The 17633-nt window shown below is 30.4% G+C and overlaps 2 protein-coding genes across 2 annotated transcripts; both read left to right on the top strand.

Moving 5' to 3' along the window:
- Positions 1 to 5645: 5645 nt before the first annotated feature.
- On the top strand, positions 5646 to 13730 carry LOC130949054 (cytochrome P450 CYP736A12-like). Its single transcript, XM_057877885.1, has 5 exons — positions 5646 to 5946; positions 6056 to 6071; positions 8404 to 8755; positions 13442 to 13627; positions 13680 to 13730. The coding sequence occupies exons 1-5, from the start codon at positions 5646 to 5648 to the stop codon at positions 13728 to 13730; spliced, it is 906 nt and encodes a 301-aa protein (XP_057733868.1).
- Positions 13731 to 13744: 14 nt separating this feature from the next.
- On the top strand, positions 13745 to 14305 carry LOC130949053 (cytochrome P450 CYP736A12-like). The gene has a single exon (XM_057877884.1). It carries the CDS (start codon positions 13745 to 13747, stop codon positions 14303 to 14305), a length of 561 nt encoding a protein of 186 aa, XP_057733867.1.
- Positions 14306 to 17633: the final 3328 nt, after the last annotated feature.

The following is a 17633-nucleotide window of genomic DNA, read 5'->3' as shown; positions in this document are numbered from 1 at the left end:
ATTTCTCTTATGAGAATAATGTTGAGCCGACATAGGTGAATTTGTCTAAGCTTTCTGTGAAATAGATTTTATGCACGTCTTCTGTTGGGGTTGGTCTTTCAAGGGTTCTCGCTCTTAGATCAAGATCAGCCAGAGCTGGTAGGTCGTCCATGCTGCCGATGTTGTGAACATGGGCTTTTGTGTTTGAGTTAGGTCTTTTAAGACTGTTGTTGTAGCATTCCCTGACTTTTCGGGCATCACTGTGAATGGTTGCAATTGTGTTATCCTGCAAAGAAAACGTAACACAGAGATGAATTGTAGATATTATGGCGTCGATCCTATTTAAGAAAGGTCGGCCAAGTATTAAATTGTAAGGACTAAAGCAATCAACAACTAAGTATTAAATGTCTGAGTTTTTTACGAGGGAAACTCACTGAGTGTGGTTTGTAACCACACAGAGCCCATAACCGGGACTCTCTCACCTGAGAAACCAACCAGGTCTCCAGTGGAAGGTTGGAGGATGTTGCTGCTCAGTTTCATCTTCTGAAATGTGGAGTAGAAGAGGACATCGGCACTGCCCCAGGGTCCAGTAAAACCTTTTTGACTAGTAGATCTCCGAGTTGTAATGAAATCACGATTGGGTTATCTAGATTTGCTACGTTGTTGTTATGGTCGGCTGTCTGGAATGTTATCTGTGTAGAGTGTGGTAGTATTTGCTGTTGAGTTTGATCGCCGTCGATGGAAAGCATAGCTCGGTAAGATCGCTTTCTTGCCGAGCTTGTGGCTCCTCTACTTGCAAAACCTCCGAAAATACAGCTAATGATACGTCTTAGTTGTTCAGGATGGTTGTTGTTCGGTCTGTCTTTATCTCGGCCATGCTGTGTCGCGGAGCTTTGGTCACTAGAGGGGGTGCTCGTCGTTGTATATGGCCGCTGATGTACTTGTTCAGGTGACCTTGCCGAGCTAATTACTCCAGAAGGTCTTTGGCAATGACACACTCGTCGGTAGTGTGTCCGTACTTTTGGTGAAAAGAGCAGTATTTTGATCTGTCCGCGCCTTTTGAATATGGGTAACTGCCGGCTTTTCTTGGCGGTTTGATTAACTTTGAATTCAATATCTCCTTGATGATGTCGTCGCGCTTGGTGTTGAATTGAGAGTAGGACTCATATCGCGGAGTCGGTTTGAAGTTGTTTTTGTTGTCTCGTGTTTTGTCGTCGTCTTTGTAGTGTGGTTTTTCTGTTTTTCGAGCTTGTCAGAGTTCCTCGATGTCGATCTGACCTTTAGCCTTTTCATGGAACTCGGCCATAGTCTTAGGTTTGGCTACAGCATGGTTTCCTGGAATTTTCCTGGTCGGAGTCTGCTTTTTATTGCGTGCAGTTCCACCTCAGGGTGCAGGTCAGGTATACTCATGACTATCTTTGTGAAGCGCATCATGTAGTCCCTAAGGCTTTCATGCTGGCCTTGCTTGATTGTATGCAGGTAATCGGAGTCGTGTAGGTAGATGGCCGATCCAGCAAAGTGCTCCTCAAAGGGCTTTGATAGGTCTCGAAAGCGAGAAATAGAACCTGCAGGCAAAGAACAAAACCAATCAAGTGCAGGACCATCTAAGTAAGATGGAAAGCAACGACATAAAACTTTATCAGATACACTGTTTACTATCATTATGGAGGTGAACTTTTTGATGTATTTTTTCGGATCGCTTAACCCATCATAGGGAGTTAGGGTGCTCGGCAGAGTGAACCTCCTGGGTAACACGAAATTCATCACCTCGGCCGTGAATGGCTCGGGGGAGCTTTCTTGATTGCCATCCTCGTCGTCTAGCCGAGCTTCCTCATTATACTCAGGTTGCTCCTCTTTGTGCCGAGCAGTTTCAGAGACGTGTGTGGGCCCTGACTGATGCTCGACCTCTTCTGTCCTTTCTTGTCGATTGTTGTTGTTTTCGATTTGGGTGTTATTCAAGTTGGCAATTTGATTTGCCATTCTTTAGTTCTCCTCGGCCATGCGCTGGTTGGCTTGCCGTAACTCGGTCACCATCTAAAGGAGTTCGGATGATGTTGGTGGAAGTTGTTCAGCCATGACTTCAAGCGAGAACCTTGAGGCCGATGATATATGGAAGGGATTATATTCTCGACCCCACGGTGGGTGCCAATTGTTCTTGTATGGATACCTGAAGAGAGAGCTCGGTCCCTGGGAGTCGACGCCGAGTTATTATCTATGTTGCCGACCTTTGGGCCTTGTAGAAGTCTGAGCTTTACTCCAAAGGGATGTCTAATTGTGCAGAGCGTGAGCAAGAAAGAAGGGGAGAGTGTACCTGCAAAGACACTCTGAAGCTTAAGTCAGTATTGAGAATTCAATGTGGTTTTAAGGAGAAGATGTTGTACCTTTATAGGCCGAGTAAAATAAGTCAGTTATACTTTTGTTTCATTGTCTGAATTGAAGAATAATAATAAGACTTATGGGTGATGATGTCTGGTGTGACGTTATGATTCTAGTATATAGGCCGTTGAATTTGGTTTGTAACGTGTAACGCGATCTGTGTTTTATTTGGCCAAATTATAAGTCATTATGCCGAGTTATGATTTGACATTTGTAACGGTCATATCACCTAGTACAATGAATTCATTTCCATGTGATAGACTTGTTTCTAAAAATAGACTCCTTTTGAAACGAGTACAAGTATTGGAATTGGTTTTGATTGAATTCAAACTCAAAATTAAGAAGGTACTGTATGAATGACGATGAATGGAGTCAAAATTTAATAAAGTGACATGTTTGGCTTTGGCCAGACAAAGAGAGTCATGATGGATAAAGAACTTATTCGAAGACGACGACTACTAACTAAATCAAAAAATCCCTTTCAGACACAAACCCAATTACCTCACCGACAGTAGAACACAGCAAATCCTTCCTCCCTCCATGCAAATCATTTAAGATAGAATATATAAAAGCTTTGATATTGGATTGAATGCACTGTATGTTAATTAAATAATTACTATAGTATGACAAGTAGCGTAACGTATATACCTGGTCAATATAGTTGGGTATTTCATGCGGAAAACAATAAATATTAGACTTGGTCAATTTGTCATCTAAATCTGCCTGACTTCTGGATTCATCTAAAATTAAATTTGGTTAGCTATGAAGGATAATTAAGAACACAACCAACCCAGCATAAATGTCGAGACCAATTCATACATCATCATAGTTTATTAGATGATCAGTTTGAGAGTTAGAACCTGTTTGGTATGCATATATAATAATGATTTATAGAATTTAAGTTAAACAATCAATCTGATTAAAATTATGATGCTCAGAACTTAATCTCAAAAACTACTACAGTATAATTATTTTTATACTCTTCCATTATATTATCTACCAAAAACCTTTTTTATTATATATTAATTGTATCTTTTGTCTTTTCAGTACACAAAAGCCAATAATTTATATGATCCTAATTTTTTTTTAAACTATACTCCAAAGAACAATAAAAATAGGAAATTGTACCCAAAAATAAATAAATAAATAAAGTACACACACCTTTGGATTGTGCTAAGTCCTTGCTTTCCAGTACAATTGAGTTCAGTTTCAGATGTTCAATAGAATTCAAAAGTTTCTCTCTTGCATTACCTCAATCAAATTGGGTCCTCTTCGATTCTCTGAAGTTCAAATAGTCAGAGTAGCTGTTTTTATTAAACACTAAATCAATTTAGCTCTTCTTTAATACATGTAGACATATATCTTATTAATAGTCGGAAAAGAAACTTTGGTAAAAAATAAATAATTGTAAAACTGTTTACTAAGCACCGAAGAATGTAAGATCATAAAACTTAGTTCAAATTTGATACATTCAATAAGCACCTTATTATCATATATAGACCAGTTAGTGATGAGTTCTGAAAGATGTCTCTTAGCAAGCCAAAAAGTGCACCTTCTCCTATACATATGCATTGAAATTAATTAATTAATCTGCATTCATTGCATCACCAGTTACTACTAATTTAATCTATTCTAAGCTGCTCATTACTCATAACTAATATACTAACTTTGTTCATGTTGAGAACACTAAAAAACTGGTTTCTGTATTCCACTCCCTCACACCTGTGAATGGGTGAAGTTAAGTCATAGTGGTTTGTTTGATCTCTTTTTAATGTGTTTATGACCTAAATGACCAGTCATAACAAGAATAGAAAATAATAAGAACATGCATACAAATTCTAGATGAAAAATCTTAACAATTCAGATATATAGTTCATAAATGAATTTCCTACTTAAACTAACGACGACAAGAAGAAATGATGACAAACCTCCGGCGAGGAGAGAAGAAGCAGCGATGAAAGCGGCGGCGGAAAGAGCTCGTAAGACAAGAGCACAGCGGAGAGAGCTCGTGCAACGATGGCAATGAAGGGAGCAAACGCGATGAGGGAGATGGAGGGAGCTCGTGCGACGCGAGCCGCGGCGGCGACAGCGGAGGACGTCACATCTTCAATGGAGAGAGAGAAGGCAGGGAGTAATTCAAGAATAACGTGAAAAAGTAAAATGAAGCATTGGGAGTTTAGAGAACCTAACTCCTTATTTTAACATTTTCGACGGAATATTTTAAATTATAGACAGATTTTTTATCTATAATAATTTAATAAAATACAACATTTTTTATTCATTTAATTATAGACGGATTTGTTATCGGTAACTAATTTCCACGGGAAAAAAATTTTTTTTCGACAAAATTATCAAGGATTCTCTTTTCTATCTATAATTTATACTAATTCTTTTTTTTTTGTTTCCAACAAAAAATTTCTTACAAATTTTTTCTATATTTCTATAGGATAAAATCTGTTAGAAATATTCGTCTATAATAACTAATTTTTTAATAATATTAAATATTTAAAAAACTTTTTTATCATTAACATTTTTAGAATTTATTGAGTCACACGAACTTTCAAATACCATTTTAAAAATTTACTCTTTAAATTAAAAAAACACCACCGGTTCTAGTGACCTGTGACCCACAAGGGCGACCCAATGCTAACCACACAGGTTGTTGCCATATATTTGACAAGATTGCGACCAAAAGTTACCGCATCAGTAGAGAAAAGCAAGAGAAAGATTTAAACACATACAACTATAAGCAAAAGAGAGACTTAAACAATAAACACACACAACTACAAGTCACACTCTAATATTAATTGTTATTAGAAAATATTCAAAATAGTATAAACCACGTTTTTTTATTCAAATAAAAAACTTCCTTATTTGTTTATTTATTTAACAATAAAATCACGTTTTTGTGTATTATTTTTTTATTTCGTTGCAATAACTTTGCATTCTTAGACTCCAAAAATTAATATAGAAAGTAAATTTGAAATTACTACCTGAAAAGCTAAAAATAAATGAATTTTTTCTAAACTAACACAAAAATAACACTTATTCTAATAAAAAAAATTGAAAATTAATACACAAAAATATAATTCTTCTTATTCTTACATAAATTAGGAACTGAATATTTATTTATTTATTTATTTAAATAAAATTAAAAACCCCTATAATAAACCACACTTTATGGCTAACATCACATATAAATACCCCCCAAACCTAGCTTCATATCTTCTATCAACCAAATAATCATAAATCTTCATACAAACTAATTAGGATATATATATTCATCAAGTATGGTAGCCATACTCCTTGGCATATTAGTATTTATAGTCGCCATTATTGTTTGGCTGCATCCAAAGGATAATCGAAATAAAGTTCCACCAGGTCCGAAGGCATTGCCACTCATCGGTAACCTCCACATGCTACGAAAACAACCACACCGCACCCTCCAAGCCCTCGCCGCGAAATACGGACCCATAATGTTCTTGAAGCTAGGGCAAGTTCCAACTGTCGTTGTTTCTTCTCCAGAAGCTGCTGAGCTCTTTCTCAAGACCCATGACCTAGATTTTGCAAACAGGCCTAAATTTCAGGTCAGTGATAATTAATAATGAACAAAAAAGACAACCGATAACTTAATATTAAAATCCGGGGTAGAGCTGTAAGTGAGTCAAGGGAGCTCATGAGCCAGCTCGAGATCAATAAGCTAAACTCGTGAGTTAGTGAACTAAACTTGAGTTTGAAATTGAGTTCATAAATTAAATGAGTCGAGTTTGAGTTTAGATGAGTTCAATTCATTAGCTTATGAACTAGTTCGATTATATATATATATTATATGCATTTAATATATACTTTTAATATTATATATATACATATGAAATAGTAATATATATATATATATATATATTAATGATTTTTAATTATTTAAAATTTTATATTTATTTTTTATATATAATCTTAATATAAGACAAAAATAAAAAATTTATAATTTATTAATAGATAAATAATATATAAAATTGATATTTTTAAATATTTTTAAAATATATAAATTATAATTTATTGAGATAGAATTATAGATTATATTCCTATTATTTGAGTTAGCTCGTGAGTTCGAGTCGGCTTGTGAACTTTTGGTGAGTCGAACTTGAGTTTAAGTAAAAATGGAGACCACTTTAATAATGACACTAAAAATGTCTTTTTTTAAGACGTTTACATGTGTCATATTATTATTGGATATCTTTATTAAATAGATTAATAATTTATTTTTAATAAATAAGAACAAAATTGATTTATTATAGTAACAATAATAAACCCAATTGTCGACGTTATAATTATTAGACCCAATTTGATCTGATAGAATTACACAATCTAAATCGAATATCTTAAAATTGTTTTATAAAAAGACAAATATATCCCTGATTTATTGTTTGGCGAATATTTAAATCCTTAAAAATTTAAAAATACAATTAAATTCCTAAAAAAATAGGTTTATTGTTATTGTTATTAAAAAAATCGATTTTATTCTAATTTATTAAAAAATTTAAAAATAACCGGTTCATTAATACGTTCAACAATAATGCGACACGTAAACGTCTTTACGAAAAGACGTTTTACGCGTCTTTATGGGAGCATCCCTTTAAAAAATAGGCTCGGTTATTAATGAGTCAAACCGTGAGTCAAGCTCAACTTTTGTGAGCTGAACTTAAATTTAGTCCAACTCAACTCAGCTCGACTCAGTTCCAGTCCTAAAAGAGGACATGACCCATCGTTTATTTATGCCCCATTGCTAACACATTGGTTATAGTTAGCTGTATTATTTAAGACGACCATTTTTGGCAGGTGTTACATATGAACCATATTCGTCTATGTAACATGTATCCTGTTTGAAAAAGATGTTTACAATGAAAATAAGTTCTAATCATTCTAAAGTTATTTTATTTTATATTTTATATTTTTATTTATTTTATTTTATATTATTTAATTATTATTAAAATAATTAAATAATATTATATATAATAAATATATAATTATAAATATTATAGTGTAAATATATTAAAAATTAACTATTAAATTAGATATTTATATAAAATATATTTTAAAATATAAAATATATATTAAAAATAAATTGAACTAAAACAACACATATATATTTATTTATAAATATAAAATATCTAAATTAGATTGATTTTTTTGTATACATACAGTATTATTGCATATATCTATATAGAGGAAAAAAAAAGAGAGAACTTATGGTGCCTATGCATGGCTAAGGCGATTATAATGAATAAACAATTGTAATACAAATAATCGACAACAAAGTCTTATCCCACTAGTTAGGGTCGGCTACATGAATCAAATATTGCCATTAAATTCTATCATATATTATGTTCATAGAGTCAATGAGTTATAACTCAAATGACATAGTCTTTCCATATTCACATAACAGATCGCAGGTTCAAGTCTCCCTATTCTTTGGTAAAGAAAAAATATATCATGTCTATAGAAAGACTATTTATATATGGATCTTGTTTGACCACTTCATGAATGGTCTTCTTAAAATCTTAGGTCTTCCTTTGTCTTTTACACCTTGTCCATCTTCTATTTCATCCACCCTCTTGATTGTGTGCTTTGTCGGTCTTCTTTTCACATGTCTGAACCACAACACTCTGTACCATAAAATATAGCCGGTCTTGTAACAGTGCGATAAAATTTATCTTTAAATTTAAAGGCATTTTTTGTCATATATAAAACTAAGTGCACTCCGCCATTTTGACTAATCTGCTTGGATCCTATGATTAATAATAATTAAAAAGTATTTTTAATTAAAATTAAAGTCATATATTTTTATTTTTAAATTAAAAATTATTGTTAAATAATAAAATATATTACTTTAGGATTAGCAACATTTTTTACTTATTCTAAAATTACATAGCTATCATAACTATAGGTACCATATCATTGAAAGAAAATTGTTAGTTATTAAACATTCTATTATTATGTAACAAAATTGTTTGCATGTGTATGGGTTGTTCAGGTTGTGGAGACGTTTTTCAGTGGCAGTAAGGGCATTGGGATGTCACAGTACGGTTGGTATTGGCGGCACGTGAGGAAGTTGTGCACATTGCAACTTTTGAGTGGATCAAAAGTTGAGATGTATGGTCCTTTAAGGAGGAAAGAGTTGGGAATGTTGGTGAAGTCTTTATGCAATGCTTCTGCGTCGGGTGAGGTTTTGAATCTTAGTGTGATGCTGAAGGAGTTTGCTGAGAATATCACTTACAATATGGTATTCGGTCGAAGCCATGACAATAATAGGTTCAACTTAGAGGCCCTTGTTGACTTAGTCGGTTCTGCTGGTGCTTTCAATATTGCGGATTATGTGCCTATCCTTGGCATCTTTGATTTTCAGGTATCAAATCATTACCTCCAACACAATAATTCAAGATACATTAATTTTTTCTTTTCTTTTAATTAACTTTTCTTTTCAAATTAATATTTTAGTATTTTATTTCATGATAAATTATATATAAAAATAAATTATAAAAATCTAATCTTAGTAATTTTTTTATTTTTTATACAAAAATTTTAAAAAAATATAATAATAAAAATATAATTATAAAAAACTGATAAGAATAAAAAAAATAAAAAAAGTTGTATTTCTTATTAATAATTTTGTGTTTTTTCTATTAAAAAGGATATACAATATATTAATTTCGTGTCTCACGAGCTATTAAATATAATTTTTTTTTTATATTCATATCTCACCATTTCTATTTATAAATAAACGGAACCAAAACGACAATAATGATAATGATAATGATAAGAAGAAGAAGAAAAAGAAGAATAATGGTCCTTTATAACACTAAATTGTCGTTTAGTAAATATAAGGATAAATTAATTTTTTTATCTCTAAAGTTTTAGAAAAAAATACTTCTAATGTTTTATAAATTTAATTTTGACATATTTATATTTTAAGTGTAAAATAATTTTGTGTGTTAAATCAAATAAGATTAAATTAAAAAAACTAATTTTTTCTAATATTCTAAAAACCATTTTGAATCAGTTAAACTAAGAACTGTTTAGAAATTCAATCGGTTTATAAGTTAAATCGTCAATTTTAAAAACCATTAGTGAACTAATAAACCGACTAGAAATAAATAGGTCAGACTGAATCGAGATTTGTCTGATTTCTTATAAATATTTTAAATGATATTATTTTAGGGTTGAATTTAAGAAAAAGAGTAAATTATTAAAATAATATTTAAAAGTATACATTATTGACAAAGAGAATTTAAATAATGTTAATGACAAATAAGTTTTCGAAAGATTTAAAAATACTGTAAAAAGAACTAAATATTTAATATATATTCTAAAAAAAGATTTTAGAGATCAAATTTTAATAAAAAAATTTCAATCATTATTTAAAAAATAAGATTTTCTTCATCTTTAAAATTTAGTAATTTTATATCAAGTTAAATTTTTTAAAAAGTTTTTTTTTATTGTGGATTACATATTCTTTTAAAAAATAAAACAAAATTTAGAGATCAAATTTTGCTCCAAATTTTTTTATACACATTTTTAATATTTATTCAAATATTATCACAAAAATTTAAATCAAATGAATAAGTTAATTTGTTAAATACAAAAGTTTTTTTTATCACTTATAAAAAATATAATAATTATTAATTATTTTTGTCATATTTTTAAATTATTTAAGATTATTTTGTCAATAATATCTTTCAGAATTTTTGTTACTAAATTTTTCGATACCTAATTTGTAGTTAATCCTAAAAAAAAAACAAAAATTAAAAACATTCTAAATTTCTTAAATGAATCGCATACACAGATCAGAAATATCCCATTCTCCCTCCTCACTGTTCATTAGCTCAAAATCCTAAGAGACAAAAAAAAGAAAAAAGAAAAAACGAGTCCATAGTGGAATAATAACCCAAAAAAAAAAAAAGAAACGAGAGCATAGTGAGAAAGAAGTGAAAAGAAAAATAAAAAAAGAGCGGAGCAAAATGAGAAGATGACTGATCCAATTTGAATAATATAACATTAATCTAAGAAATGTATAATTGGCAAAATTCATATGTTGAAACCATAGTAAATCCAAAGTATAGTTTTAATTAATTGAACACAAAAAAGTATAATAGTGAATAGTAGAGCGTAAAAAAACACAGCAGAACAACAAAAAAGACGCAAACGAGAGTACAACATAGCATAGCAATAGTGAACAAAGTCATTTAATAATCAATATAATTTGATAATTTCTTAACTTAAAAAAAAAGCACGAACAACAGGCACTAATAGTGAGCTAGCTTTGTGATATAATAAGGGTATAAAGCACCAACTTAAATTACAAGTATTCCTTTAGCCAATGAGTACAAAATTTATCATAAAAAAACGACAAAATTTAACAATAAAAAAAACTAAGAACAAATTAGTAATAATTTATCGGAATATCAATTTATCATCAATCAGTAAGCCAGTAACAGTTAATCAATCAACAATAAATAAAAGCAAGTCAATCAAAAAAAAACTCCAAACATTGATTAAGCATCTGAGACATTACCTTCGAAAAAAACAGTGATAAAAAATTTGAGGGAGAGTAACGAACGACGAAAAGCTGGCGACAAACACTGGCGAACTAGCGACGGACGACAGAAAACTGACGACGAACACGACAGACGAACGATGACAGAACAGGACTTGGAGACGCTAGTGTTGAGGGAATGAAAAGGCCTTCGAGCACGGCAAAATAAGAAGATTGGCGAACCACCACGACAAATTAGGCTAAAATTACGTTTTGGAAAGAAATAATGAGAGAATGTATGATTGAGGAATCAAGAATGGGGCTCGAAAGGGAGGCGAGGGCTTCAACTGATGTTCTGAGGAGAGCTGACTCTTTTTTTTTCAACAAAATGCAAAAACGATACCATTTTATTAAAACTGGCCGAATCTCAAATCGATTCGACCGGACCATTTCTGGTCAATTCAGTGATTTGTGTCCAATTTTTAGTATGACAATCTGTTTTGTTAAATCAAACTGCATAGACATCTAATTCACGATTAGATTTATTTGATTCGATTTTTAAAACCATACATAAAACTTAGAAGAGTTGTAATGTTTTTTTTATTATTTATCTAAGATTTTTTTATGATAAGAATAAAACTTGTATTTTTAATATATATATTTTTTATTAATTAGATTTATCTTTGAGATATTAATATAAAATAATATCATACATCTTTTTTTACCAAAAATCATATAATATAACATTTAATATAAAAAAATATATGCTATAAAAAATATGATTAAATCTCTGTTTTATAATTTGTCATTATATTTGATTAAACTTTTTTCATTATAATTTGTCTTTCAATTAAAAGAATCTAGTTTAATTTCTAATGTGCCATTACGGTTGATTTACCTATTCATTATCACTTAAAACTTCATTATTATTGTTATTATTATTATTGTTATTATTATTATTTAATTTAAATATTTCTTTTGTTATTTGACTTTTGTATTATATTTAAATAAAATTATAATTTTTTAATTTGAATATTGTTATATTTTTAGTTTTGCGTATTTTTTATGTTTATTTTAATTGAATCATAATTAAATCAATTAAATCACTAAACTAATAAATTAATAACTAAAAAAATTTTATAATCAATTTAACTTTTAAAATTTTGTTTTTTTTTTCATTAATCACGTAAACAATTATCCAATAAATAAATATTAAAGATATTACACTATCCATCGTTAAAATTAAACTCGTATTTTATTTGATTCAATTTTTTTTCTTAATATTTAAAATAAATTTTAATTCTTTAAAGAGTATGGTTGAAGTATTACTTTATTAGTCGAATTCTATTTCCATAAAAATTAAATATATCTAAAAGGAAAGTCAAAATTAAAATAATAATATACATCATTATCTTCTTCATCATGAGTACATCCTTCTTTTTCTCTCTACCCTTCACCCCATCACACCACCACACCACCCACCTCACCCCTCAGCCATGGCCACCATCACTTCCAATATCAGTATCAACCTCTATCCCATCAGGAAACCACATTTTTTCCACTCCACTGTGCATCTACTCTCCCTCCTCTTGTTCCTCTTCTTCCAATGGTTTCTCTCTCTTTATTTCTCTCTACAACTTTTATTGATCTCTTTGTCTCTTTCCCTTCCGACGTGCACTCTCTCTCACTGCAAAACTTCGTCGCTCTTCCTTTTGCGCTTGATTTCAATATGTTTATTTCTTCGATCTCTTTCTCTTTGTCTCTATCTCATTATTAGTGTTGATTTTTTGTTTGTAGAAACGGTGATGGAGTTAGGATTTGGGTGTTAGTTGGAATTATGGCGGGGTGAGAAGAAGGGGCAAAGGCAGTGATGACGTGGAGGTGGGGATGTAGTGACGAGGACGAATGAGGAAGTGTCAGAGGCGGAGGGAGAAATTGACGGGAAAAGAGTGAGAAAGAAAGAGTGGCCATGGCAGCAAAATTTGGGATGGGAGAGGAAGGGAGGATGGTTGTTGGATGGGATGGGAATCTAGTGAAGTTCTTGATTTAATTTTAACTGTTAATCATTAACTGATACAGTAAAATTAAAGCTCTTAATTCAGATGATAAGAACATAAATTAATTAAGGCCAGCACTTAACCAGTAAAAGTAAAATAGTAATTTTTTACCTTTTAATAAAATCTCACACTATTAAAATTAAATCACTAATAATGACTAATTAATGACTATAAATCACATAATTTACTAGCTTCCTAACACTTTTTATTAATTAAATTAAATCAAATATTAAAGATAATTTTAAAATTTTTTAAAAATTTATTAAAAAATATATATTACAAAATATTTATATAATTGTATAATAATTATATCGATTTTTTTAAATAATTATTCACACTGTCAATAGAAATAATAATATTTTATGATGTGATAATGTATAATTAGATACACATATAAAATGTCCAAAATTAAATTCATATTATAATCAAATATAATATGTTTAATTTTTGTTCATACAAACTTACAAACACATAAATACTAACTAGCTATTATCTTTTTCAGGGAATAAGAAAGAAAGTAAATAAATTAAGAAAGCCAATTAACGAGGCACTGGAGCATATTATTGAAGATCATCAGAATACCAACTACGATGATGATGATAATAGTCCACAGAAAAAGGATTTTGTTGACATATTGCTATCATTTTTGGATCAACCCATGGATCCTGATGAAGAACAACACAAACACGTTCTGACAAGAAATGATATCAAGGCTATTATGATGGACATGATTGGTGCAGCATATGAAACATCAACTTCGGCAATTGAATGGGTCATGTCAGAGCTACTAAAGCATCCTAGTGTGATGAAGAAACTTCAACACGAGATACAACATGCAGTGGGAGGAATTAACAAAGAAGTTGAAGAGAATGAAATAGAGAATATGCCTTATTTGGATATGGTTGTGAAAGAGACCTTAAGATTATACCCGGTTGCACCTTTGTTAGTGCCTCATGTGTCTCGAAACGACGTCGTTATTGAAGATTATTACATAAAAAGAAATACACAAATCATAATAAACGCATGGGCAATTGGAAGGGATCCAAGAGTTTGGTCAGAAAATGCAGAGAAGTTCTATCCAGAGAGATTTGAACATGATAATGTAGACATTCATGGTCGTGACTTTAGATTCATACCATTTGGTTCTGGTCGAAGAGGGTGCCCTGGAGCTCAATTGGGATTTGCAACTATCAAGTTTGTTGTGGCTCAGTTGGTGCATTGCTTTAACTGGGAGCTTCCTTTTGGCATGTCTTGTGATGAATTAGACATGAATGAAACATTTGGCATCACTATAGCAAGAACTACACACTTGCTAGCTATTCCAACTTTCAGGCTAACAGGTGAAGCTGCTAGTAACAAAGAATAATGCTCACCAGAAGTTTTTTTTTTTCTCATTTATTTAATACTCGCTCGTTGTCTAGTTAAATAATTATTGTGAGACTAAGATAAATTATATTTTTCATTTAAATAAAAGGTCTAATAATTAAGCAAGAATAATGTTTAGGAGCAATAGTAGTTTAAATAAAGGGTTTTTATTTTCTTATTTTGTATTTTTTAATTATTATTAAAATAAATAAATAATTTTAGATGTAATAAATATGTTATATAAATATAAAATTATAGATATTTTAAATAATATACTTTTGTGTCATTATCCTTCTAACATTACTCTTAAGCAATTATCTCTTTTCAATCAACAAAAATTTTAAATAAACATTTTTTCAATTAACAAAAAAGAGAATGAATGACGAAGTTAACTAAATGTTGTTTAGAAAATGTTAGTTACTAATTAACTAAATGATGATGGATTAACGGGGAAAATTAATCTGACAGGTCACTTATCCCTAAATTTAATTCATAGCTAGGGAGTAATGGAATAAGAAGATAAAGGCTGAATAAAGTGAAATAGAGTATATTATTTAACCAATTCATTAGCACATTGCATTTTATTTTTGGATAAATAACTTAATTAAAAATTTTTTTAAAAATATTTTAAACAATAAATAACTATATTAAAAATAGTTTATAAATAAATTATTTTGTATTTGGGTTTTTAGTTCTAAAAGTGTTTATTTTATGAATAAATTTATTATGAGAGAAATTATTTTTTTTAACTTCTCTATAAATTTTTAAATAATTTCTTAAAAAACTGTAATTTAATTTTAAAAATTACACTAAACATTAATACTTCTATTTTTTATAAATAAAAAATTTAAAAAAATTACTTTTCAAACTTTTCAAACAAGACTTTATTCTTTTTCTTTCTTTCCGCAATTGCTCTACTAATTCTTTATGTATTGCTCATATTTCTACCTTTGAATATGGCAACATACCTGTAGTTGTTTGTGAATCTCAATAAATCTTATATACTTATTGTCTAAGAGCCTACAATATTATATAGGAAAAACTAAATTTAAAATGTAACAAAATATTCTTAATTGAAATATTGCGAAATTTCATTGCTTGAAACATGTTAGTTAATATAAAGGCTGAAAATAATATTTTTAAATGTAAAAGATTTATTAGTATATTTTTATTTGTTTGTTAGATGATACAGTTAATTAGTTTGTTAGAATTAACTAATATATAATTTGTTATTTTTATTTTTTTTCATATTTTTTGTACAGTTATATAATTTGTTATTCATCATCACAACATTCTTTTCTCTCTCTCTCTTTTTCTCTCTCTATTTCTTTTTCTTCTTTTTTTCTTCATTCTGCTGCAGCCATTTCACTTATTGACAATAACTCTTTTTTCATTTGTTGTTAATTTGCTGCTCAAGATTGATACCATTTTACATGGTATCAAAGCTCGGTTACATCAATGACGACAAACGAAGAAAACAACTCAAATGTCAACATTCAAGTAGACTCCGCTGCAGATTTCGAATGATTCACAATGTTCATGTGTTAGTTCTCGCAATTTCAAGCTTCGCTCAACAGATTGAACTCTTCTTCTCCAATCTCTGACCCCATAAGCCTATATTACCTGCATCCGAGTGAAAGTCCAGGTAAGACTTTGATTCTGTTTCAGCTTACTTTTCAAAACTACTACTAATGGTCACACGATATGTGGAGAGCACTCAAATCGAAGAAGAAGGTGAAGTTCTTGGATGGTTCAATTCCAAAACCAATTGAGAATCAACCTTTGTTTGAAACTTGGGATCGCTGCAATAACATCTTGCTTTTATGGCTCAACTTCTTGCTCTTTCCAGAAATTGCTAAGAGTGTGATGTGAATTAGCAATGCTTCAGATTTGTGGAAGGACTTGAAGAATCGTTACTCACATGGAGATATCTTCAGAGTTGGAGAGTTGAAAGAGGAATTCTACACTATCAAGTAAGGTGATTTAACTGTTACTTCCTACTTTATCAAATTGAAGTCTGTTTGGGAAGAATTAGAGAATCTTCGTACAATCCCTAGCTGTATAGCTTGTCTTAATGGCTGCAACTGTGAATTAAAAAATTATTAGGGATTATACTTTTGAGGAATATGTTGTGAAATTTTTTAGAGGTCTGAATGAGCAATACTTTACTGTGAAATCTCAAATTATGCTACTAAAACTTTTGGTTGATATTAATGCTATTCTGGCAATGTTAACTCAACAAGAGAGGGAACTAAATTCAGATTTCTTGGATATAAAGATAATAAAAAATTCTATGGAAGTACAACATCAACAAAGAGGTAATTCTTCCTCAAGAGGCAGAGGAAGAGGTCAAGGTGGTGCTAAGAGAAACACTGCTCAAAAGACTTTTGGTAAAGGATACACTTTCAAATTATGCACTTACTGCAACAGAATTGGACATTTGGTTGAGAATTGCTACAAAAAAAATAGTTTTTCTGCACACTGAAAGCAGAAAAGTGCAAATCACATCAATACTGAAAGTGAAATTGAAGATTTATGTGCTGGTGGTGACATTACTGATTCTAGTCAAGAAGAAGGTGGTAATAAAATTGTTCTTGTCTTAACTCCGGACCAGAAGCAAACTTTAATTGCACTTCTCCAGCAACCACTCATAACAGCTCCAAATAGTGTGAATCATATCACTTTCTTAGCTACCTTAACTCAACCAAAAGGTAGACATATTTTAAATGTATGTTTTACTAAAACTTCTTGGATACTAGACAATGGTGCTACTGATCATGCCTGTTATCTTCAAGATTTTTTTAAAACTTTTTATCATATAAAGCCTGTTTTGGTTAATCTACCTGATGGATCTAAAACCTCTACAAATATTTGTAGAACTACGCAATTGTGAACCTCTTTGATCCTTACCAATGTTTTATTGATACCTCACTTTAAATATAACTTGATTTCTGTTTCCAAGCTTACTAAATCATTACATTTTAAATTTAGATTCACTAATTCTTACTGTGAGATACAAGTACTTCTTTCATTGAAGATGATTAGACAAGCTGAGATGCAAGGAGACCTATATGTGATGAATGCTGAACGTACGAAACTACCTTCATTAGATTTTAGGATACAATCTATAACTCTCAGTGTACAATAAGACCTAGGAGCTCTTTGGCATGCTAGACTAGGTCATTTACCTTCAGCAGAATGATTACCATGAAAAATAGTTTTCTTTTTATTGATTGCATTAATTCTTCACATGTTTGTGATTCTTGTCAATATTCTAGATAGAGGAAATTATCTTTCACAACAAGTAATACAAATTCTAAAAATACTTT

The sequence above is a fragment of the Arachis stenosperma genome, chromosome 9 (assembly GCF_014773155.1).
Source record: "Arachis stenosperma cultivar V10309 chromosome 9, arast.V10309.gnm1.PFL2, whole genome shotgun sequence".
Classification (NCBI taxonomy): Eukaryota; Viridiplantae; Streptophyta; class Magnoliopsida; order Fabales; family Fabaceae; genus Arachis; species Arachis stenosperma.
The sequence above is the reverse complement of the archived record's forward strand: the minus strand, read 5'-3'. Positions and strand labels throughout refer to the sequence as shown.

Bases quoted from the DNA above. Each gene is read 5' to 3' on its own strand.
- LOC130949053 (XM_057877884.1), top strand. From the start codon at position 13,745: ATGAAGAAACTTCAACACGAGATACAACATGCAGTGGGAGGAATTAAC.
- LOC130949054 (XM_057877885.1), top strand. From the start codon at position 5,646: ATGGTAGCCATACTCCTTGGCATATTAGTATTTATAGTCGCCATTATT. The intron at 8,756-13,441 runs GTATCAAATCAT...TATCTTTTTCAG, and splicing joins TTGGCATCTTTGATTTTCAG to GGAATAAGAAAGAAAGTAAA. The intron at 13,628-13,679 runs GTTCTGACAAGA...TGATTGGTGCAG, and splicing joins ATGAAGAACAACACAAACAC to CATATGAAACATCAACTTCG.